Source organism: Cygnus atratus, chromosome 7, assembly GCF_013377495.2.
Source record: "Cygnus atratus isolate AKBS03 ecotype Queensland, Australia chromosome 7, CAtr_DNAZoo_HiC_assembly, whole genome shotgun sequence".
NCBI classification, from domain to species: Eukaryota; Metazoa; Chordata; class Aves; order Anseriformes; family Anatidae; genus Cygnus; species Cygnus atratus.
Window position 1 is genome coordinate 2,594,110 of NC_066368.1, and position 25,160 is coordinate 2,619,269.

The 25,160-nt window shown below is 42.7% G+C and overlaps 1 protein-coding gene across 1 annotated transcript in view; it reads right to left on the minus strand.

Moving 5' to 3' along the window:
• Positions 1-21,090, minus strand: part of PTPRE (protein tyrosine phosphatase receptor type E) — a 36,405-nt gene extending 15,315 nt beyond the window's left edge. Inside the window, exons 1-10 of the mRNA XM_050712019.1 lie at positions 20,988-21,090; positions 12,581-12,683; positions 12,229-12,302; positions 10,645-10,781; positions 6,210-6,300; positions 5,371-5,447; positions 5,208-5,244; positions 4,629-4,726; positions 2,973-3,092; positions 1,608-1,768 (exon numbers count right to left, since the gene is read on the minus strand). Coding sequence (XP_050567976.1) covers positions 1,608-1,768; positions 2,973-3,092; positions 4,629-4,726; positions 5,208-5,244; positions 5,371-5,447; positions 6,210-6,300; positions 10,645-10,781; positions 12,229-12,302; positions 12,581-12,683; positions 20,988-21,090 — 1,001 coding nt within the window. The remainder of the gene's footprint in view (positions 1-1,607; positions 1,769-2,972; positions 3,093-4,628; positions 4,727-5,207; positions 5,245-5,370; positions 5,448-6,209; positions 6,301-10,644; positions 10,782-12,228; positions 12,303-12,580; positions 12,684-20,987) is intronic.
• Between the last annotated feature and the right edge of the window lie 4,070 nt (positions 21,091-25,160).

Sequence of the window (25,160 nt, forward strand, 5' to 3'; positions counted from 1 at the left end):
ACCCCTTGGCCCCTCTCTCATCCCTCGCACGTGGGTGCCCACGTCCCCTCTGCCTGCAGTCAGCTTCCTGCAGACCAGCATCCGATTTAGTATGACAAAAACGTGTTTTGGCAGAAACTGCCAATTCCCCTCCCCTCCCAGTATTTTACCTACTGCTCTTTACTTCCAAATGCCAAATTAGCCTTTTATTACCCTTCAAAAATCTCTGACTGAGCAGTTTTTACTCAGAATGACTGGATGATATTTTTGTAAAAGCTCCCCCCAAAATGCACGGTTACTCACTATCGATGAGTTTCCCTTTCCTTTTCCCAACAATTCAACCGTGTCATATCCTGCCTGTAGCGGAAATTAAGTGTCACCTTCCTCATTCGTTACTTCTAAATCAGGCCAAAGTGCCACACAAGCCCCCGCCTGGCATGTAGTGGAGTTACTGCATGCTGCTGGACCAGTATATTTAAATATAAAATATCTCATTGAAAGTCTGCAGAGATTTATCTTTATTTTGTCTCTACTTTTCTTGATTAAATTAAACACAGAACTTCCTCCTGGTTCAAAATAAAGCTCAAACCCAGTACGAGTCTCCACAGAACATCACAGCTAAAGGCTGAAAAAATATAGTGGGTTTCTCAAAGGAAAAGTTATGTGAGGCCACCAAAGTCTTGTTCCTTCTGAGGCTTTTCTTTAAGACTCTTATGTATGACACATGGGCGAGAAGATAAATTCAAGCATGGCAAGGCCTGCGTGGAAACAAAAAAACAAGAGGCTGGCTGGGCAGGACAACCATGCTCTTCTCAGTGCACAGGGAGTCCTCAAGGACTCTCGGAGTATTTCTAGATGTCCAGCAAAAGTAACAGAAATGAAAGAAATACATGAATCTACAACCATTTCCTTGAAAACAAAACCCAGGAAGACAAAGCTGCTTTTCTTTTCACTCTAACCTCGCTCGATATGATAATTGTTCCTAAAAAGACACTTCTTGCTCACTTGTAACATTACAGTTGCCACAGAGATTGTAATTATTCCTTTAAAAATGATTTTTTGATTGTGGTTTCATTAACATTTAATTTCAAACACCTTAGCACAAACTTTTAACAGCAGCAAGTTCGTGTGTTTGCAACTGAATGAGTGGGATTATGTTCTGCATCGGTATGTAGTACATTTCTTAAATTGCAGCATTTCAATCTCTTAAATGCAAGCCTTTATTTCAAAATTTCTAGGCATTTAATGGACAATTTACATAGCAAACTAATTTTATTGTGGGAAAAGTGGAGGATGAATTCTCAGAGGAGCATTTAGTGGCAAAGGTCACAGATTTGTATTACAAGTCTGTTTTTCTGACAAAGAACATATTTATACCAAAGATCACCCATGGATAAAACAAAACCTTCTGTCTGAGTATTAAAGTGACAGCAAAGACTTATCTTTTGAAACTGTTCTTACCCCTGGCTCTAAAAAGCTTAGCATAGTCTTGACCTTTATATGCATACGTACACATGCATGCACAAAAAACCTCATAGCCTATTAGCAGAAAATAAACATTCCGCCTAAATATTCCATGTGCAACCCCAGGCCAAACTAATGGAACGGTTTGAAGAGTGCAAACCTACCTGCAGTGAACCACTACTGGCCCAGCATGGGCAGGATTCAACGTTTTGACTTTCTTCAGGAATTTCAGCATCCCAATAGGTGTGAAAGGCACTCCGAAATCAGGCCAGCTGGTGAAGTGAAGCTGTGTGACAAGCCTCAGTGCTTTACAACCGTCATGCAGCTGCAGGGAACACACAGACTCTGAGTTTGACATCTCATTTTCCATGCCGAGATTTATAAACAAACTCCCATGATTATGACTTGTATTCCTGCAACACCTGGATCCTGACTCAAGGATTAGACACTTACAGCATATGTACAATATGAACACGGAGTAGAATTAGCAAATATTCCTAAAACGCATGTTTGCAGAGAAAAATGAAATAATCCCAAATTACGATATGTGAAGAATAAGACTCACAATTTATGCAAATAATGGATCAAACCTCAAGCCCTTTTTCTCTTATAAAATCCTCGTGACACTTCTTTTAGCAACTTCACATGAAACTCAGCAAATTCACCCTAAACATTGAAGACCTGCATCACTATGAGGTGCCAAATGCCAACTTTAGCAAACTGCTTTATCATGAAAAGCTGAAAGATGGGGATAAACATTTCACATCAACGCATTAGAGGACAGCTATGAGTATTATCCACTGCTTCATGTAGCCTGTGTTGACTATCAGCACTCTGTATCATACATGAAAAATAAAATGAAAGTAGTTCTATACGGCTGTACACAGCTTATCAGCTCTCACTAGACATACTGCCTGAAATAAATATTATGATTCAATCTGAAGACTTCAATCTGCGTTGGACTGTAATTGCATTACAAACACAACAACCCCTTTGAGGGGTGAGGATCTCTAGAAGCTTGTCCCTGTAAGAGGCAACACACTGTGGATGTGCATGCAGTCATCACCTGTCTCTCTTGTGACCTAAAGCTTTAATTGTGCTGAAGACCAAGGTTACGGCAGAAGCCAAGCTGTAACGCTGTCTGACTTTGGCCAGCCGGTATCCACAGACCGCTCCAAATGCCCACCTATATTCAAATTTACTCATTTATCTATCTATACAATTTGTCCCCAAAAGTTCAACACTCTGCTCCTCTTCTCTTTCCTTGATAATCAAAATGAATGAGTTGCTGTGGCACTTGGCTACAGGCAAGAAGAAACCTGAGCGGAGCCTACTGCAATTCATTAAACGGCCGTGGCCGCGATGCGTGCTGTCACACAGAGCTCACCAGCTGGCCCAGATGCGGCACAGCATCCTTCTTGATTTGCAAATGTTTAACAAATTTTTCAAATTTATTTTATCTTAATTCAACATTGCAACAATTTGCTTTAAAAGTTAAAATGAATGCAGAGAGGAGCATTGTTACTGACCGACTGAACGCAGAACTTGCGAATGGTGTAGTCCACGAGAACGATGCAATCTTCCACCGACACGCGGATGTTCCCGTAAGTCCAGCACCCCTGATCAGGCCAATACTGATAGCATTTCTCCTGTACAAACACACCGTGCGTTTTGTAACACTGAATCTGACTTTACTGCTGGTCACACACAAAACAAGGGAGGTATTTGAAAACTGTGCACAGAAGTACACATTAGAGTATGTGGAGTTAGTCATCTGACAGAAGACAGCTTTAACACTTTGCCAGTGCTATCGATGATTAAATTTATGCAGAGAAGGGTGTGAAAAGCTTTGAAGCTGTTTTTTAAACTATCCAGATCTAAACCACACTGGGAGGGGAGGAGTAGGGGGGGGCTTTCTGATGACAGAGAGAGAACTTTGATGTCTTGACCCTTTATTTTTAAGCTTTGGGTGTAGTCAGTGAGAAATGTGAGGGAGTCCTCATGTAGGAGTCACCAGGAACATTGAGTTTTAACAGTTTAATGATTCTGGCTTCTCAGACTGGAAACAAGCTCTTCTTACAGACTGCTTTGCTGTTTGAGAGCTCGATCAAGCAGTGCTACAATTACAGCAAAATAAAGCAGAAGTACCATAGTGAACAGGCAAAGAAGGAGAGCCTTTCCTCATCACTGCTGTGAGATGAGAGTACCTGAATTATCTTCTCTTTCTTGTTTTAAATAAATAAATAAATAAAACACAAAACCACTCATGAAGGCCAGCGTGCCATTTCCCCCAAGCCAAGCACAGCCCACTGCGCTCCCAAGGCAGGTGCCGCTGTCACCACCACAGCACGGCTGGCAGGAGAGGTCGCCTCTGAGCAGCAGAACAGGCACCAGCAATCTGCTGGTCTATGCCTGCTTTGCCTCCTGGCTTTCACAGCTACCAGGGAAACGAGGTTTGCTTCTGGGGTGCGTGGTTTGGAGGACTTTAGGTATTTATACAACAAGGCTGTAGCACAAACAGCGTAGCAAACTGTCCCCCAGAAGAAAAAAAATGACTACTTAAGCATCTCTTGTCAAAGTCTCTCGTGATGGTGCACTTCCGTAATGTTTTGACTTAGCTTCTAAAATCTGCGAGGCAGGAGAGAAGTTAAATGTTTGAAGCTCGTTGCGTCTCGGTGCTCAGCCAATATGCACGGAAAGTCTCACACAACAGGAGGAGCACCGCGCGCCGGGGGAATGTGGGAACAGGAAGCAGCAGAAAGCTGCTCACAAGAAAGCAGCCTTGTTTTTCAATTGTTGTGTGCATGCCCCAGAAAGGATTTTGAAACATAATACTCAGAATACAAATGAACAGCGTTTTTCTCTTCATTTCTAACCAAAACCACCCACAAGTGCAGTCCTATGCTGACAAAAAACAAAGGCACAAGAATGTGCCTTTGGCTATGGGCTACGCAGGACAAAAACAGCTATCAGAATTTCGTCCTCAAGATCTACTAGCATAAATTTGTACTTTGGGAAATTAAAAGTACGTTTACTAGCAGGCGCTCAGATGAGCTTTTAGCTCCTTTTCGGGGCTGGAAAAGGAAGTGGTCAGATACACGGCTGGCCAGGTGCTGAGCAGCCGCAGCTACTTTTGGATCACAACTTTGGTAGAGACATCCTCTGTCACGCTGAAAGCTCCTTACCTCTTTCCTTTCTTTCAAGTTTGTTAACATGACGATAACTGCAGACTTCTGCTCCCATATCATCCGCCAGAAGTCATTGACCGTTTCTTGCTTGGGTCCTGCACACAGAACACAGCTCTGCTCAGCAGATGTGCCAAAGACCAGCAGCACCACGGGACGCGCCAACGCCCCCTGCGCTGGGTGCCCACCCAGAACTGTTTACTACAAACTACTCATGCTTTGACCCATACTGCTTATTTCTTAAAAATAGTAACAATAATATTTAAAAAAAATAATAAAAGAAAAAAAAATCCTATTTTCTTTTACAGAATTATTTTTCCTCACCCAAACACACAGATGAGAAAAAAGAAGAGAGAAACAAAGTGGAGATGGAAGTGGAGAAAGGCAATGCTCCAAGCTCAGAGCAGTACCTGCAGGTTGAAAGGCTCATGCTCACTTCACTTTCATTTACAGTCTAACCTTTAAAGCTCACCTCACATTTGGCCACCATCTGAACCCGAAAATAACCTTTATAAAACTTCTAAAATTAAATACGTTCAGCCATAAAATGCACATAATAGAGAGATGAGAATGAATTACCTTGTGCTGCTATAAATTTATTCTTTTCTTTATAACCCTATGGAAATAAATATCATAGAGTTAAAAAATGAAATGTCAGCGTGTGCTGGCAGAAAAATGCCTATTTAATATTAACTTACAGTAAAAGTTAGCAGTTTGGCTAGCAGTGGAAAACTGAACTTACATCTATATATGACGCATTAATGTAGTCTGAAGGTGGGACTCCATCTATTTGGGACAAAATCACTCTGGAATGATCATCTGGGAAAAAAAAAAAGAAAAGCATTACAAGCACGTTTGCATTTGAATCAGTCTTCAGTATGTTACTTCCTTACAAATATCGGGACAGGCTTAGCATCAGCTGTCTCCTAAACCGCAGGCTGGACCCCAGGTGGCTCAGAGGTGCTCTGCTCTGTTCCAGCTAAACCCTGTGGACACCACGAGTGGGTTTTGGTGGCCCTCCACCTCCTCCTGCCAGAGCCTGGGAATGGTGACTGTACATGCACGCTGCAAAGCGCAGCACTTTCGTAAGGGTTTGTGGCTGCGAGAGCCAGACCTGGAGGAGGACACCGCTGCCCAAGGCAGCTATGGGGGCCCTGCTGAACTCAGCAGCAGCTGCGGGCTGTCCCCAGCTCTCACTAAGAAACTTCCTCCACAGAAATCTTGCTTTGTCCTCACACTTGAGGGTTACTGGGACTGCATCTCTAGAACAGTGGAAGCCCAAACTTCACTCTATTTTATTTCAACCCTGAAATACCAGTTTGACATATAATCGTTAGGTAGAACACCAACTGTTATAGGTTTTATATCGCAACACCTGATAAGCATTATAAAAAAACGTAAAGTAAGATGATCAACGGCTAGACATGCCACAGCAAAATAAACAGGTTTTACAGAGATATGAAGAACACCTGTGACCAGTGAAATTATGTTACTTGAGTATTTTCAGCAAATGAACACCACCACCATACTCAATGCCAGACAGATAAAGCGTCTGATTTAGAAGAAAAGGTAACGTCTTACATGGAAGGATGTTAGGATATCTGTTTTTCTCCCTGTTTTCTTCCTTATTTGCCATTTCAAATGTCCCCTGCACATATCCAGGTGTTAATGACTGAAAAAAGATACAAAGAGTCAACGTGTTATAAAATAGCTAACTGCTGACTGCACACAGCATAGGAAAAATCTGCATTTCTACATAATGCCTCTCATCCAACAGAACTAAACATATTTTATTTTTTCCAAAAAAATAACTTTCATTACTCTAAAACAGGAAACCATGTCCTGGCAGATTTCACTGCAGAAAACGAGTTCAGCAGTTTTGAAAAATAAGTAATTTTTCCACCAGAAATCACAGTTATTTAGAAGACTGTTAAAATCTGAGCTGCTGCTTTAAGACGCCATCTGCCATCATGATTCATAGCGCCGTGACCCAGCCATGCGGATGCATCGCTCTGTCAAGCTCTGCTCCAATAGCTACTTCTAGCAATAGCAGTTGGTTCAATAACAGGAACAGAGTTTGACAGTTAATAGTTCAGTGCTGAGAACATTAAATATCAACCGTCTTGTCCAGATCTACAGGTGAGGCTCCAACTCTGGCAGAAAGGCAGGAAAAAAATAAATCACAATTCTTTAGTATTGAAGCTCAGTGTAAGAGCGCAAGTAAAAAATTTTGCTTCTAATCAGCAAGATCTAAGGCTGCAGATAAATTTAGTCAGGCTTAAAAAAAAAAAAAGTCTTTCAGAACAATCAAATGAAAAGAAGAAATGAGAAATGGAGAGGAAGATGGTGAAGATAAAAAGAAGGAGGTGCCAGAGGTGGAACTGCTCCATCTCCACAGTCAATGCTGATGGGATACCATCACCAACAGGCCATGGGGGCTTCACTGCAAGCTGGAGAGATGTGGCTGCTACGGAAAAGGCCCATGGAAAAACAAGGAATGCTGCTCATCCAGAGACACGGCATGAGACTCGTGTTCCCTGCACTTTGAGATGCCCCGCTCATGACAAACAGTGTAAAGGAGCATGGAGGTCCATCAGGTTTGTTACGTTTACCTCCTCAAACAATGCTAGTGTATGTTGGATCACAGTGTGGTAAAATCCCAGCAGTTTGGGAGCACAGAACCTCCTTCTCCCACCCCCTTTCTACCTCCCCCACTTCCCCCAAATCTGCTCAGCCTACTCTGAATCACTTAGGGGAAGGGAAAATTGGGAAATTACTGTATTTTAAGAATTGGCTTAAAGCAACTGTCCCTGCTTGTCTGTCATAAAGCACTGTTTGGACTTTTCCCTTAAAACAGAAATCAGTGTTGTCAGGGTTACATAGGATAGAAAGGGGGAGGGAGGAAAGGAGGGAGAACCTCACCGACACAGAAAGAACAGCAACTTGCATTTCTGTTTTTTTTTTTTCTTTATATCACTTAAACTTGTGAATGTAAGAGAAAGGAGAGAGAAGGTTAAAAAAAAAAAAAAGAAAAAAGAACTACCAGTTAGGAAAGAAAGCTACTTCTAGTAAATTGCCTAATTCCTCATTCAATTGAAACCCGTGTTTTTGCTAATTAAAACTAATCAAAATACATTTACAATTTTAAGAAACAGAAATTGAATTTATGTTTTGCACAACAGTAAATAATTAACACTCATTCTGAAGTTAGACAAAAAAATACCCAATGAAACGTCATATTAGTCTTGCATCTTTATGTAAAAAATGCATGAAAAATAATTATCACTCCACAGTAATCTTTCCAGTCCCTGCTCCTCACTTCTGCAAGGCCACAACACCTCTGTGGACATTTCCTAATGTCACAACGCACTGCTTAAGGAGTGCTTTGGACCCCATGCAAGGACACAGCCCATTTCAGTGGGTTTCACAACCCAACCACCTCCAGAGAGGAAGATGAGATTCAACAAAGATGCACTTGGTCATGTCCCCTCCATCCTCCCACGCATCATGAGGAGCTGATGAGTCTTGGTGGCACTGGGTTGTCTGCTCAGTGGGTACTGGGTCACTGCGATCTTATCTGCTCCCACTTCACAGGAACCCTAAAAAGCTCCATGAAGTGATAGAGCGGTATGACCTATCCAAGCATTAGCACGTTTTCTCATTTTTTTTCACTGCATGAACCACAGGGACATCTTAAATCAAAATTAAAACTTCAAAAGCAAATTCTTAGGAAGGTTTTCAGACATTAATCTGAAGATTGAGGCAATGAGACCTAGCCATCACACACTTCAACGAATAGCCAGCACATTTTGCATTATGGATAATAGAGAGAGGTAAAACTTATCTGAGGGACCAAGACAGAAAGGAATATATTTGTTTTGTTTTGTTTGTTTTGTTGTGAAGAAAGAAAACACGCTTCCTAGTGCCCTATGTTTACAAAGGAATCAAATAAAATTAATAAAATGAAGATACCGAGGGTAGGAAACTGCTATTTCAGTGTACAAGTGCAACCTGTGTAATTTACGGTAGTTTAGGCTTTAAGGGTGAAATCAACAGTACTGAAGAACACAATCAGGCCCATAAATCTAACAGAACTGTCCTCAAAAATCCTTTCTATCTGCTGTGCACTGTTTGCCTACCAGTGCTTGCTTTGTTTTACTTTCACTAGAAAAATCCCTCGGGGCCCAACTCCTCTGGGCGGTGCACATGCGCAGCCGCTGCTGGCTCGCAGGAGTGCCAAAACACCAACTTCAGTCCAAATCTGTTTCAAATTCTCAAGGGAGACCATGTATCTGTGTCCCCCGGGATGTTACAGAGGCCCAGCAAGGTAATCCTGTGGCCGGCCTGCTGGGCTGCCATGGCCTGGTACCTGGCGGGAGCTGAATTTGGGCCTCTGAAGGAGGGGCTGGCATGTAGGCCTTGCCATGCTGGCGGGTCGCGATTTCTCAACTGTTTTCCTTCTTGCATCACAACAGCAGACTTCTGTTTATCCGTTTTCCTGTTTTATGCCATAATATTGATCACTGATGCTCAATTTTCACCTTTCCTTCCCCTCTCAGGCTTGAGCAAGCAGCACATATATGTACGCAAGCAGCCACAGGCAATGTAATGGGGGAAAAAAACAGCACAAAACCCATCAAGCAGACGTTATGTACCATCACCCCCAGTCATTTACAAGCCTGCTCTACACGTGCCTGTTCCTTTACAGGTATTGGACCACAGTTTTCAGACTTGGAACTTGTGTGCAGACAGAAGCTCACCCGCTCGCAGCATGATGCAGAAAACGATCCAAGCAGAGCAGGTTTTAAAATAAAAATAGATTGCTTGTTTCACTCCTGACTGTGGAACATATTAATCAGGAGAGTCAAAATTCACAACTGTGCATCTTGACAAATTAGTTTTCACATTCATTTTGTCGAGTTAGATAAATATCTCCACAACGCTGTGTCTCTTGCAAGGCAAAGAAATTATATCTTTTAAATATAACCATCAAACAAATTGCAGATATAAATATGCTACCAATTAAGAAGGTAACATAACAGACTGTCTAATTAATGCATGCATTGGCTTTGACAACTCTGTATTTGACATTTAATCTACTGCTCTGTGCAACTTGCTTCTGCTGCTAAGGGAAGTGAAGAGAAATAATGAAAGTTTTGTAAGGGCCCATGAAATCATAAGCATGCGAGGGCGGGCTGGTAGTGCCATGCTTCCCCATGGACACCGGCTCTGCAGCAGCTCACCACAGGCTCTGGTTAAGACTCATTGTCACAACCACACGCAGCTGAAGTTTGGGTTACCAGCAGAAAACAGAATCTCCTTTCTGGCTAAGGCAACACTTCAAAGAGAAACCCTCACAGCTGAGATACTTCATGGAAATGTATCTGCTAGGGCACCAAGACCTACAAAAAGGGAAGTGATGGGAGAATAACAGAGAGCAAAAGGTCAAATCACCAAAAAAACCCCAAACCTCATTAGGGCAATATTACAGGCCACATTCTCTTCTACCCTACGTACTTCCCATAGAGGTGAGGCACTCACTTGTAAAAATTGCTTCCCCCTATCAGCAAGAAAATCAAAGCTAAAGAGATTCTTATCCCACTTTCCTCTCTACCACAGACCTTCTTTAAATGCTAGTGAGTTTATATATGACAAATTTGGCATCACAGTCTCACACAGCAGTTAACCTTTCAGATTTTGCCACAGGGCAGTGCAACCCGGCGTGCAGAGGGGTAATGCCCAGGACATGAACGCTGAAGCAGAACATCCCCCTCTTCAAATGCCCCAAGCAATGCAATAAAAACAGCATTTTGGCCTCAAAATTGACCCAGACAAAATGAAAAAGTGTTAAAGGAGGACAAACTGTACCAGCACACTCACATAACACGTGCTAAGGTTCTGAGATACCAGCATCACACATACAACATTTTTTAACAAATTGTTAACATTTGCAGACATTTTGATTTGCTCCCTATTTTTCACTATGCAGCTGTTCACCCCAAATCTGATGACTTACATTGAACTCCTCCCGGAACAGTTTCCCTTCATCTGCTGATCGGATCCTTATTTCCTCTTCAAGATTTTCTACTGGAATAGGGAAATACTTCTTTGGGCCTGAAGGAGACCTGCTGAGCAGCATCACCCTTTGCTGTTCTGTCAGTTCAAGGAAAATAAATGTTAAAGCCATGTTCAGAGCACACCAATAAATTAATTCAAATTGCAAATTAATTTGTATGTTGGCGGATGCCAAAACATACCCCTCAAACGAGACTTAAATCAGTCATGAAGCTGCTTTTAAATGAAATAAGAAACCAAAGCCACAGGCCAAGTGACTTCTTCAAGACAAACTCAGCTCAAGTAGAACCACTACTGGTAAAATCAATGGTTTCTGTACTCACACCAGATTACGCTGCGACCAAGTTTTGTTTAGGAAAGAAGAAGGTTCCCCATCCCCTGCTGAGGAACAGACAGCAGCCGAGAGCCACTCTGCAGCACAGCAGGGACCGGAGGGACAATTTTTGGTATTTATCCGCAGGAGATACTACTGGATTACTTCACACATAAGGCGAGGGGCACCTGTAGCCTGGTAGACAAGCATGACTTCCAGCAGCCATGCTTCAAAACTAAACACTCCCAATGAGTGCATGAACCACTGATGGACAGGCACGGAGATACTCCAGAGCAGGTTCAGCTGGGCTTGTGCACAACTGCCGGGACTGAACAGGAAGCACCCGGGGTGTATTTAGAAGCCTGACTTTCTTGACTTTTTCTTCCACATTACTTTAACTAAGTCTGCAGTTCAGATGTAGCATTGTGGATTTGACAGAAAGAACCACCGTAACTGTTCCATTTCATTACATTTTCCTCTTTGTTATGGCCACAAAATTTATAAGCAAGAAACTAATGGCTCCTCCACATGTACTACGTTTGAACTTCCTGAGCCCCACCGAGCCACCAGCCCTGGGGGCTCCCTGATCAAGGAAATAAAAGCAGCACATTCAAAAAAGCCAGGGGAAAATATTTATCAATTCCTGGGAGTACTTTATTTTAGTCCAACTGGCTTACAACACATCCCTATCTCATCCCCTTGCTTGCCTCTGATTATGTGCAGGAACAACTTGCTACTTTCACAAAAAGTTTTTTGTTTTTTTGGTTTTTTACTTTTAAGAAGAAATATTACAATCCTTTCTCCTAATATGATGATCACAGTGCCAGAAACTTGGATCTCAGTCAGCATCCTAATAAAACATTTATAAAGAACCTGAAGAACATTTACAAAGAAGTATTTGCTGCATCACAACATAAAGTGAAAGTTATTTAAAACCAAAAACTGGAAGTTAAGATTGATAGATACAGATGGATATAGATAGATAGATAGATAGATAGACAGACAGACAGAGATAGAGGAATAGATAAATATGGACCTCTTTTGTTGTTTTTGTTTTTACTATTTTCTCTTTATTAATAATCTTAGAATTTACATTATAAAATAAGAGGCAAGCATAATTAACGCTTTAATAATTGAATTCTTGATGAACGACAGAATGTGTGCATGCACACACACAATTCACACAGACAAGGAAAGCAAATCTCTCCTTACCTTGTTCTTCTAAGATCCCATTTGGCATCTTTTTGTCACCGGAGTTCACAACAGCTTTCCGATGTCTTCTGAACCTTAAATATATACGCCACGTTAGTCTGAGAAACTAGGTTTAAAGGTAACATGCATTTTTCCAAATCAGCCTTTACCAACCACGTAAGCCTGGAGAAACTGTTTCTGTTCATCTTCCTGCGAACTGCTACGGTGAGAACCGCTAGCACCACGGCTCCCTGCCCTGTGCTGTGATGGAGGCTCCTGCCGCACCATGCGCACGCACGCTTTCGTTTCCTCATTAGATCATATCAGAACAAGACTGAACTAGTTCTGCACGCAGAGCTCCACACAGACGTACCTGAAAAAATAGCCAGCCAACAGAATGAAGACGATGAACACCAGCAGCAAGATCAGCATGGAAGTTAGCAGGTCCTTGTGTAAATTGTTCTCCTCTGTAGAGTCTGCAAAATGAAAGACAGTGAATGTGAAACGGTACAGACGCAGACTGCCTCATCCAGCACAGGCAGAAACAGCTTGGGATATCAGAAATCGTTGGTTCTATGCAACAATCTGCTTGCACTTACTAAACAGCATCACAAATTTATTTAATATATGCAAAGCTGAAATTAAAAACTTTTTTTACCCCTCAAAGGCATACACGCGCAGAGCACTCACTATCTGTTGCTGAGAGTGTCACGTATATTTTGGGGATGACTGGTTAGCAAAAAATTTACTTGTAATTAAAATAAGTTTAAGTGCTGCAAGGTCCTGAACTACATTTCAAGCCCATTCAACAGGTTTCCTTGCGCAAGTATCCTTGTGCACAGCAACTGCTTTTCAGCCAGCCAGAAATCATCCAGGAGTGCCACCCCTTGCTTAGACTTTATCTACTCCAAAGACATGGCGTCTGTTTAAAACACGTGTAACTTATCCAATGTGACACGCCATGATGTACGCAAATACGGGCAGGGATTTTTATAAACGCTCAGAATAGAGATAAAAACAAATCTATGTTATATCCAGTATGAACTGCAAGTCTCACCCTTCTGTTAACAGTGTTTTTTTTCCAATGTATGTGGCACTTCACATTTTCAATGTTTCAATGTGCTTTCTGTAACCTTTTAATGCTATGGAACAACATATAACACATTAAAATCACAAAAAAAGAGAGCATGTTTTGTTTAAGCAAACAAAACTCTCAGCCTTAGTCTTCAGCAAGCAAAATACAGCCTTGCTGCCTGTTTCTCCTTCTGACCAGGCCCGTAAACCCAAGTTTCAGCATCGGGGTGGGGCAGATGGGGCCGGGAATTATTGCCCAAAGCTCGTGCAGGTGGGCAGAGCTCTCCTCGATCGCAACTGGATGACATCCCTGCGGTAGCAGCCTGTGCTCACGGCATCTGCCAGTATGGGTCTTGGGGCCCCGCTCCTCTGTCCGTACAGCAGCCTTCCTCAGCATTCCTCATGAGCTCTTTTTGTCAACCTTCTTACCATCGTATGCTCTTCCAAAAAGAAGGCAGTTTTGGTTGCTGGTGGTTTTCTTTTTAAATTACATTTACACATCCCTAATGAGTTCCTCACGATTTCTACAGTGGTCTTTGAATGTGGAGAGAGGCAGCAGTAATTCTAACACCTCTTGCATTCACGCTTACCTCAACTCTTTCATTTTACTTGCAGCAAACACTTTTTGAATAGGCCACAAGCCATGACATAAAATATCATTCAATCACAAGATTACAATAACTACCTAAAACTACAAAGTGGTTCTCCTAACAACACCAGCCCCGTACCAAAGAGTATTTTTCCACGTCCTGGGTAATCACCGCTTCAAAACAAATGAGCCTAGTCATATTTAAGTCACGGGTGAGAGAGCAGGAGGCAAGCTTGATTAACACTGTTAAAAAGAAACTCCACAAAGAGGGGAAAAATAAAATTTGGAGAGAAGAAATGCGAGGGTTCACAAGTAGCATATTAGGGCCTGGAATAAAACCTCCTTTACAGGCATATCCATAGGGCAGACAAGGAAAGAAGCTACCTCAGTCAACATAATAGTACAAAGAAAGGCAAGGCAATAAAATACATAAAACTTGACATTTCAGTGGTATATGAAGACAAAAGCGACAGGCATGACAAAATCGTAATCAGAAACCAGCACTTGACAGGCTTTCAGAAAATCACTGTTGTAGGTAGTGTCTGGATGGAATCACATCAGGCAGAAGCAGCCTAACAATTTCTGTGCAGCATTTAGCAATACTGAACTCTCTATAGAAACAATGATCTGGCAAATAAAGAAACAAGAAGTATGTGTTTGCCTTTCACGGTCAAAATGAACCACTTTAGCCCACTTCTGTAGTTTGGAAATTTGAGACTGAATATCTCAGATCCTCCAGGATTTGGGGGTTTTGTTAGTTCTTACAATCGGTTCTGTTTCAAGATGGCTAAGACAAAATGACAAACAGCAAAAAATCTGAGTCACGGGGGAATTAAAATTTCCCTCAGTCCATTACACAACACAAAATCCCCTGTCTCTTCCTTTCCGAAGAGCTGACACATCTCACACCCTATTTTTGAGGGGACTTTGGAAAACTGATTCATGAACAAGGGCCACGAACAGCTTCCAGTGCAACCCTGGAGCAGCGCAGCCTCCTGCCACGTTTCTTTCAGGACAGGGCAGCCCTGCAACGACTGGTGCAATTCTCTGCAACGAGATCTTTCCTCTCCCCCTACAAGGAGATGAGGTCAAAATCCATGAATGGCTCTTTCTTCCTCATTTGTGGGCACATCTATTTCTGAAGCCTTGCAGTGGCACATCAGTGGCCTCACCTCTGCAGAGCCTGCATGTAAGGCATCGCACGTTTTTAAACAGTTGCATTTATTACCTGTATTTTCTTCTGTGTCTGCACTGGTGATTTCATAAACACAACCCAAAAATTGCAATAGAAAGCTGTGACGGGGCTTAGGCCACTGTAGATTTACAGATGGAAAGACCTTTGGCCAATATAACTCTCTATATATGTTAAAATCTGGGAGATTTTAATGGGAGACTGAAACGGAGACTTGAAATATTTCTTTAATCACTGCTGCTTCCAAAGTTGACAACTGAGACATGAGTAAGTACATGCAGAAAAGGCAGATGTCTTCTAAAGCATCTTCTGTACCACAGCCATGCTGGGGAAAATTTCCTGCTGCTCCAACACAAAGAGAGCGGTGGCCCAGAACCACATGGTTTTCTGTTTGCAGCTACATGAAAACAATTGTCTAGGGGGTACATTTCAGAACTACAATGAAATAGGGACTTTCAACTTGGCAAAGGATGAGGATTGTCACCAGAAGGATGGTGACAACCCCTCGTGCTTCCCCTGCCACCCACCGAGTCTGACTCACGGGTTCTTCCCTGCTTTATTCCCTGCACTGCTGTCCCAGATGTCTGTAAGGCTTTTTCTGGAAATGCATCACTATTTCCTTCAGGGTTAGGATGTTCCTAGTTTCAGTGTGCTAGCATTAAAAACAAAAGCAACCACAACAAAAAAGGGAACTAACGGCAGTATCTACACAACAGCGCGTGTCCTGCTGTCCTCCTTCCATGCTCCCTCCACAGCTTTGCTCCTCTTCATCCCTGAATCATTTCCTTTACGTGTAGGACTGGGATGGTACAATGGCCCATTAATGCAAGTGACAGCAACGCCGGTATGTAGGCAGCACTCCCGTCAGGCTGAGGCTGGATGGAGGAGTTCTTTGCCACATCTCTGCTGAAGATTTAAGCTCAGCTTGCATCAGATTTTGCACCCAGCTTGCCTGGTGGCCATGCAAGACCTCAGGCCATAATTTTAGGGGAGATGTCAGACCAAATGATCTACCATTACGTTACTCCTTCACTTACACCACTAAACCTGTGTACGTTTCAAAGAGCAATCAACATCTTCATTGTTTATTGTAGCCTTTCAATGCTCCTCACAAGCCCCAAAGGGCAGATAACTCTCCAAACTCACCAAGAGTAACTGCAGGGAGCAGCCAAGCTTCCCAAAGCGTGCAGCCCTGGCACAGAAACCCTTTCACACTACTGCAGGTACCGGGGATGCTACTTGCATTGCAGATGCACGTGTGGCATAGGCAGTCCTCGTCCTGTCATTTGGTCTGCGGTGAAGACACACCTGAGAGACATACTTTGCGCAGGCCTGAGCACTTTTCATGGACATGGGCAGTTCTGAAACCTCAGGACTGTGCAAGTAGCAGAATATTTAAATATTTTTTTGCTGCTGTAAAAACTTTTTCAAGCCCTTAACTTCGGTTTCCCCTCAGCAGGTTTAACAGTGATTGATTTACCATAATCAAGCCTCTTGCACATTACCGTGTGCTTTACTCTGACAAACCTTAAAGCTAACTCACTGCATGGAGAGCTCACCTCCTTCCTCAGTTTCCCCAGAGCTGTGCTGCCTCCTGCAGGCTCGGCTGAACTCGTGCTGTGAGGCAGCGCAGGACAAGTGCCCCATGCAGCGGGGATGCCTCAAGTCCAGCCTGAGCCCCCTCAAGCTACTTTTGGATGAGAAAACCCCATAGCAATGAGTAGATACGCTCCACAGTGGCTGCTTGCAGAGAGGAAGCAGACAGACAGCCAATAACCAGGAGCTGGCTTTGATAGGCATAAAAAGCATACCCAGAGTAAAAAACCAATCCTGAAGAAAGGCTAAAGGAAACAGAAAGGTGGGGGAAACAAACCAGCATCCAAAGCTTGCTTCTCTCCTCATGTTCTTCAGCAGCAAATGAAATAATCATGCTGGCGTTTGCTATCCTGAAGACCAATTTTGGACAGCTGGACTGAGCCCAGCAACCTGCCACCATCAGCCACAGCCAGGTATTTATGAAGTTCTGCTTTTCAAACAAATTACTGGAATTGCGCTTCAAAGGAAAAAGTATCTACCAGCAAAGCAGCCCTTTGGCTTTCAAATATTAAGTAAATTGGACCAGCCTTTTTTTTTTTTTTTTCTTTACAAGGAAAAGCACCACTCCAGCATCTAGCGTGAAGGTCAACACCTCTGGGTTCAGTTCTGGCAATCCCACAGTAAGACTTCATTCTTTCTATACATTTCCTCCATTATTTTCAATACAAGAGAGACCGAGACACACTGCAAATTCTGAGACCAACAAAGGGCTATCAAGATAATCAAGAGACTTGAGCACCACCCCTATGAGGATAGGCTGAGAGAACTGTGACTGTTCAGCCTGGAGAATAGAAAGAGTAGAGTAGAGTAGAGTAGACCAGACCAGACCTGTTCAATTGGAAGGGACCTAAAAAGTTTGAGTCCAACTGCCTGAGCACTTCAGAGCTAACCAAGAGTTAAAGCATGTTATTGAGGGCATTATCCAAATGCCTCTTGACCACCGACAGGCATGGGGCATCAACCACCTCTTTAGGAAGCTCGTTCCAGTGTTTGATCAACCTCACTGTGAAAAATGTCTTCCTAATGTCCGGTCTGACCCTCCCCTCGTGCAGCTTTGTGCCATTCCTGTGCATCCTGTCACTGCTTACCAGGGAACAGAGGCCGGCACTTCCCTCTCCACTTTGCCGGGAGCTGCAGAGAGCAATGAGGCTGCCTCGTGGCCTCCTTTCCTCCAGGCAAGCCAACCCAAGTGTCCTCAGCCTCTCCCCACAGGACATGCCTTCCAGCCCTCTTACCAGCTCCGCCAGCTCCGCTGCCCTCCTCTGGACACTTTTCAAGGACCTTTTCATATTGTAGAGTCCAGAGCTGTATACAATATTAATTATGAGGCCACACCTATGCCAAATAGCGGTGAAAATCACTACTTTTGACTGGCCGGTTATGCTGTATTTAAGGAGGTTTGGGGGATCCCATCCATGTCTATAAACACCTGGTGCTAAGAGGACGGACCCAGGCTCCTTTCAGCGGCACCCAGGGCCAGGCCCAGAGGCCTCGGGCCCAAGCTGGAGCCCCGGGGGCTGCCCCTGGCCCCCAGCAGCACGTCTGTGCTGGGTGGGTGCCGCAGCCCTGGCACAGGCTGCCCAGAGAGGGGCTGGGGGCTCCTCCTGGAGAGCTTCAAACCCACCGGGACCTGGGGCTGGGCACCCTGCTCGGGTGTTCCCACTCATCCGATAAATTCATTGTCTCTGCATCTTAATACATTGGTAGCGGAAAGAAAGTGTAAAGAGGGGCATGAAAACTATGAAACATTAATGCAGCAAACACTGCTGAAGTCCTTTCCAAACATTTAAATTTAAGAGTTTTACTACTGCAGCTCCCAGACTGCTTTCACATTTAAATGACATAACTAGTGTAAAACAAAACAAAACAAAACAAACAAAAAACAAGAAGAAGTAAAAGAATCCTGACTATGCTTAACACCGGATAACTAATTAATATTTAAGCAACCAGGAAATATTTGAATTCAATGGACCAGCATCATCTCTAAACAATTTGTTACATGTATTTGATAGCATAAGGTTTTATCTACTTGAAATGTACGTGTAAAATCCAAATAAACAAATTTAGGCAAATCCAAATAAACAAATACTGTTTTATATTTAATGCAGTTGAATACTAAGTAAATGGCGGTGCAGTAAAACCCAGAATATTCTGATTATATTAAACGGAAATTTCATGGTAGCGATTTCACGGTACTTCTGTAGGAAGCAAAATGGCAGTAGTGCTGAAAAATCAAGCAATACTCAAAACCATCCTATCTTTTTGGATCATTCATCAAATCTGCATGCAAAATGACAACTCTTCTCAGTTATTTCCATACTCTTTTAAATAGAGTTTTCTTGATACTTTAATCGGAAATCTTTTTTTTTTTTTAATTAAAAAATATTTTATTAGCTCTGTAGCCATTAAAAGTATTAGATAATCCTATTATCTTGGAACTCTCTATACAGCAATCTGTTTTCAGTATGCATGTTTTGTTTATCAGAAAGAACTCTTCTTCGCTTCTCACAGCAAAGTAACGAAGGCTTTGATACTTCTAAAAAAAGAGTTTAGTTGTACTAATAATTTCTAACTCGTCTCACTGAAATTAAGATTTAATTAAAATATGGAAAATAAGATTACTATTACCCACATTATTGTACTCATATTCAACACAATTTTGAATTAAGTTGTGAAGGTGAACAGCATGTATGGGGAAAGTACTTATTTCATTTTTTCTTTTAAATATTTTTATTAAAATGTTCTAGGAATTGATAAAGCTAACAAGTTACTTCCCGATTCCCATATTCTTACATATTTAGACAAATATTAATAACTTGTTCTTCTAAAGCTCCAGGTGCTATACAAGAGGCAGGGCAAGACATCTGCTAGAGAGTATTTCAACAGAGCTGTTTATTAGCATTTTGTACATACCTTCGTTTTTATTTATATTAACAATTTACTCAATTTGAAAGACCTAAGCAAAACAAGGGAAAGCAGCACACTGCCAGACCTCTGCTGCCCTGAAGTCTTACATCTTGCTGAACACAAATGCCTAAGACCTGAGTTGCTACAAATACAGACCAAAACGATGAACGTGGGATCCAAAACCCGCTGGTGCCGCGTGAGTTTTTTGACAGCCTGAAGAAACAGCTCTGAAGTGCGAACAAAATTTATTTCCAGTGTTGCTCGACTGAATGTCAGGTGGCATTAACACCACAACAACCAACCAACCAAAGCCAGCCCTGCTACTGACTCTGTCCCTTACAGCTGGATGAGAAAAGGCCGTGCTTCCGCGGCTCAGGAGCTCAGTCCCCACGCAGACCCGCCAGACCGCGGGCACTGCCATCAGCCACGCTCAGCAGTTGACTCTTGCTTGGCTTTCCATCCATAGGGGTGTGAAGTTCACAGGCAGATTAAAAACAAAAAGAAAACAGCAAAAACACACCCTTCTATAAAGACTGGATGACAACAACAGCGACCTGAAAAGTTACTGAGATTTTAGCACAGTGTTTATATGGAACACAGTCAGTTTTGTTTTCCTTCAGCCAAGGCCACATAGAAGCTATTCATTCTGAAATCCATCTCTGAGGTGAGCACAGCGCCGTGCACGGCCACTGCCTAAACAGATGAATAAGCGCTGTCAAACTGCCAACACCCAGCACCATCTGAACAGGCACGTGAAGACACCTGCCTAGGTTTATGAAGGATAAGGACAACGTGCAGCTCAGATTTGCCATCCAGTCATAGAACATAATAGCAGAATCAATGGTTTTAAACGAAATAAATAAATAAATAAATAAATAAAATAAATAAAATAGACTTGAACTAGCCCCTCTACAGGACTGTGCTGTGTTAGGCCAGTTACAGGAGGTCTTGAAGCAAGAGGAAGAAATGTCAAAGAAAGAAGGAAATGAGGAGAAATAGGAGATGCTGTGGCGGACCAGAGAGTAGAAGATTGCTCTCTGGTCTTCAAAAAAAAAATGTTCTATTTTTCACCTGACCTCACCTTATGCAGGATACCTGCACTATTATCCACCTCCAGCTCTGCCTTAGATAGCTCACATCACTGAAAAGACGATATAAATATTGTAGTTCCTCCTGCTGCTCTCTCTGTTGTTGAAGCAACTATGCCTCTATTTCAAAATATCAGTGTGTACGTTGTATATTTCCCACACACAGGAAAGAGAAAGTAAAGTTACAACACCAGTAAGAGAGAGGTCAAACACAGATGTCATCAGGCAAGATTAGAACATGATGGAAAAATATTCAGGATGTCACCGCAGGGACCTCACCTGAAGTCCTTTTCCCTCCCTATTCCCACCCCTGCCAATTAAATGATGGCCTTACTTGTCGTTGTGGTGGGTTTGGGTAATTCAGTTCCATTTGGTGGTAAAGCCTGCACGAACAGAAAGCTAACACAGAGTAGCAGGAATGAACAGGGATGTTCCATCCTGGATCTGAAAGACAAGAAAAGCGTAAGATAAATTTTTTGGTCAAATTACTATTACCTTTTTCCGCTCTTCAGAACAAAATTAAAGAAAAAGCAATGCTTGCTTTACACAAGGGAAGTTTTAAAACTTGTTTTATACCCTCCCATTGCCTTATCACTTAACTGTCTTTTTTGATGCAAAGGGGAAGGAAATGCAACTTGTCTGCATTAAGAATTCATTACAAATGTTTTAAGTGCAAGAACAGGAAGACAGCATTCAGCCATCATTCAAAGACAATTACAGAAATCGGGCCAGAAAAGCTGTTCTGTGTCAGCAGCACACGGCAGCTGAGGACATGGAGGCAAGGAATCTGGAAATCATTTCCAAAATACAGAAGTACCAGTAACTGGCATCGTGCGAGTAAACACAGAGCAGAAATTGGGCACGTAGGTTTGGTGGATCCTGTCCTCACTGCAGGTATCACACCTTCTGGGGCTCTGAGCTACCTTTCGCTGTTTTCTTACGCTGCCTTCACCTTCCATACACACGCACACAGAGCACCACGATGTATTCTTTTGGAGAACACGTGCCATTAACTATCAAGCTATAAAACATGGCATCAGAGCCTTCCAAATACAGAAAAATTTGTATTTTGTGAGACCAGAAAATAATTTCCAATGTAGAAAACCTTAGAATAAAGGTGTGATGAAAACGGGCTGCTGCTCTGGGGACTGCAGAGAAATTCAGGAGCTTGCTGCAGGAGCAGGGCGAGTCAGTACCTGTAGGCAGACAACCTGCTCCAGAAGCACTCCAGTCCCTCAAAACTGAGGCACATTTTTATAACGGAAAAAAAATGAATCTTGTTACTAATTTGCTGAACAGTTATCTAGTCCCTAATAGTCAGGTGAATTACAACAGGCTGCCACCCCAGGCAGCAGGCAGTCTTGTTTGATTTCCAAGTGTCATCTTTGGCAAAAATGCTGCACCCAGGCACTGTGGGCACGCTCTGGATTTCACAAGTGGCAGAACGCGGCCAGATGGTGGGTCTGCGTCCACGGCTAAAATTGTAACAACAGCACTACGGCACGACAAAGCTCCCCGATGTTATCAGTATAAATATTTAATAGCACAATTTACACAGGACATTATATAGTACTGCTTAACAACAGGCCAAAAAACCCACCCCAAACCAAACAAAAAACAACAAACACAAAACCCACAGGAGCGCCAGTAGTCATTAGAATAACCATGATGAAAAACCTCCCTTAACAGCAACTTTCATCCCCCCCTCTTGCCCATTCACCATGCTCATGCCTGTTACCCAAACCTCAGTCCCAGTCTCTTCACTGCGCATAGGGCTACATTCAAATTCAACTAACATCTCGTATTATTATAAACAAGAAAGGTAAAAATAAGAAGAATTAAAACAACAACAGAACAGTGAGACTTGAAACTTGTTGATCTCGTGCTCAGAAGGAGATTGCCCCAGCAGGGCAGAGCCCCTGCTCCCAGCCCACCAGCAGCTCTGGGATGCCCACAGGTGCCTCAAGGAAGGACGCAAAGTCGATTTTGCATAATCTGATATTAAAGCTTATTTATTTATTTATTTATTTTTTCAAGGCTCCGTAAGATGCCGAGTAGCCCTCCTGCCCACTGAAATCACAAGGTAAATTGCCAAGGTAGCTCCTTCCAGAAGAGACTGCCTGTGCCTCTGTACATTGCCCCTAAATCTAAATACGTGACATTTCAAACTCTTACAAGCGGTGTGAAAACACAGAAGTTAGAAAACGTAGCATGAAAATAAAAAGACAAAATGTATATTTTTAGCAAAAAGACAACACACACAAAGCATTCTTACATGGGACCACACACTCAATAGAATTTCTTTATTCTTGCTTCCATTCTTACACTTTGGAAGCTTAATGGATCTAGCTGATTTTTTTTCTTTAAAAGAATGAACAAAGAAAGAATAATTAAAAGCATTATTAGCATCAAACCTTATTTTCCTAAATTCCATCAAACCTTATTTTCTTAATTTCCCCTTTTCAGTCCAGCTTCCTACTTGACAGGTTTACTCTATCCGTTCCCTCTACTACAGTTTATAATGTAAGCAGACTAGACATCTTACACTACCAGGCTCAGCAAACAGCCAGGTTCATCCTGAACTGGCCATTCATGGGATTAGGTAACTAATTATGCACAACAGCTAACTGCAAACTGCTTCAGCGGGACTGCTGCACCAGACCTGGTCTGCCAGCTCCAACCCAGCCGAGCCGAGGGATCCATCCTCCTGCTCTGAAACTCCCCAGGTGTGAGGCGCCGCCTCAGCCAGGTCTAACTGGATGAAATCAGAGCCACTGAGAGCTTTTTATGGCAGTCACCATAGTGACCATACTGCTATTGACTACGTGAAGTTTTATACTAGGCTACTGGGAGTGAGCTAAACAAATGTATTTTTTTCTGTCTTCTCTATCCATTGTAAGAGTTGAGTAAGAAGTTAATATTTAGACATCGGAGGGTGAACAGGCTGTATCTACAGATGTGAGACAATCACCTGCCCTAAAAGCCTGGAAGTCACCAGGAATTGTTCAGTTCAGCAGAATGAATACCCCCAGTGGAAGTCAGCGTAATTTTGGAAGCAAGCCATGTCCAAAAGGCTGAAAAGTGTAAGGAGCAAAGCGCCTCACAAACTTGCTGCTGTGAGGGTTTTGCAGACAGACATACTGCGCCAGGCATCTCGTATCTGTTCTCTTGAATGTGATAAAGCGTAGCTTGATTACACATTCGATGCCCCCAAATTTATCAGAAACAAATGCAACTACATGGTTTATGCACATTCTGGGATCTCATTTTTGTCTGAAGCCGTGATTAAGTGCTTCGTATTCTTGCTTGCTAAAGGATGGATGAAAAATTATAGCAAATTTTGGGGGCAGATGCAAGAGACTGAGCTCAGTACGATCTAGTTCTGCAAAGCACTGAGTACTTGTCTTCAGACAGGGGTGCATAGGGAGTAAGCAAGTTGCATAAAATACATTAATATACTGTAAATTTTACCACGTATGTATATTTATCTGCTTCATATGCTGAAAGGCATGCAATTACTACAGGACCTCAGCTACAGAATTTTCTGAAACCAAAAAACCCCAACCCCTGTAGATAGAGCAATGCTTTCCTTTCTCCAGGAGGTGCAGTGCCACGATAGTCTGATAAAAAAATAAATAAAAAATAGAACAACTCATCTCCAGAAAGAGCAGGCAGGCAGAAAGGCACCGCTGAACAGGAAAGGACAACCGTGTACACTAGAGAAGCCTCTTGCTGATAAAATCAGAAAGGAAGAAAGCGAGGTGTGAGGTGCACACTGTTGTTATTACACAGCTTTCACAGGGCTCAAGGCCACCTTCCTTCTGCAAGACCACTGCTGCCTGCCTGCAAAAAGCCACAGCAGCTGCTTTGGGAACTGCATGAGCACGTCGTGCATTTTTGCCTGCTCATATCCCACGACATCCAGTCCCTATTTCATGGATATTTGTGGGTGACTAGCTGAGGCACTTCAGCTTTAACTCCCCAGAATCCCATTTTTTGTAGTACAGGTTATTAGCTATTCCTGATTAACTAAAGCCCTAAGATGTTGAAACCTGTTAGAGACTGCTGCTACAATCACAGTTTTAAAAGTCTGCATTGTTATAGAAAAATGCTTCCAGGTCCGGCAGAGAACCTGAAAGCATGACCAAAAAAAGTCACTGTGAAACTGCATAGCGAGCTCAAATCCTGCCCAGGAGGCCCAGCACTTACCATCCAAATGCAATCCTGGCGTAGAAATCCCAGGAAGATGCAAAGCCCCTGCCCAGCATTTGTCATTGCCACTGGTCCTTGGGTGGCCCAGTGGATGCCACATGGCACAGTGGATGGCTCAGCCCCCGAAAGTGAGAAAACCGCACTGTTGTCGGGGATTACTGCACTAGGACACATTTAATTTCTGTCTTGGTCACACAAGTGAATCCTCCTCAGACCTGACAGTTTAAGAATAAAACCTGGGCTTTAAGAAATTATGATAATAAAATCTGCGTCTTGCTGCGTGGTACTGCTACAC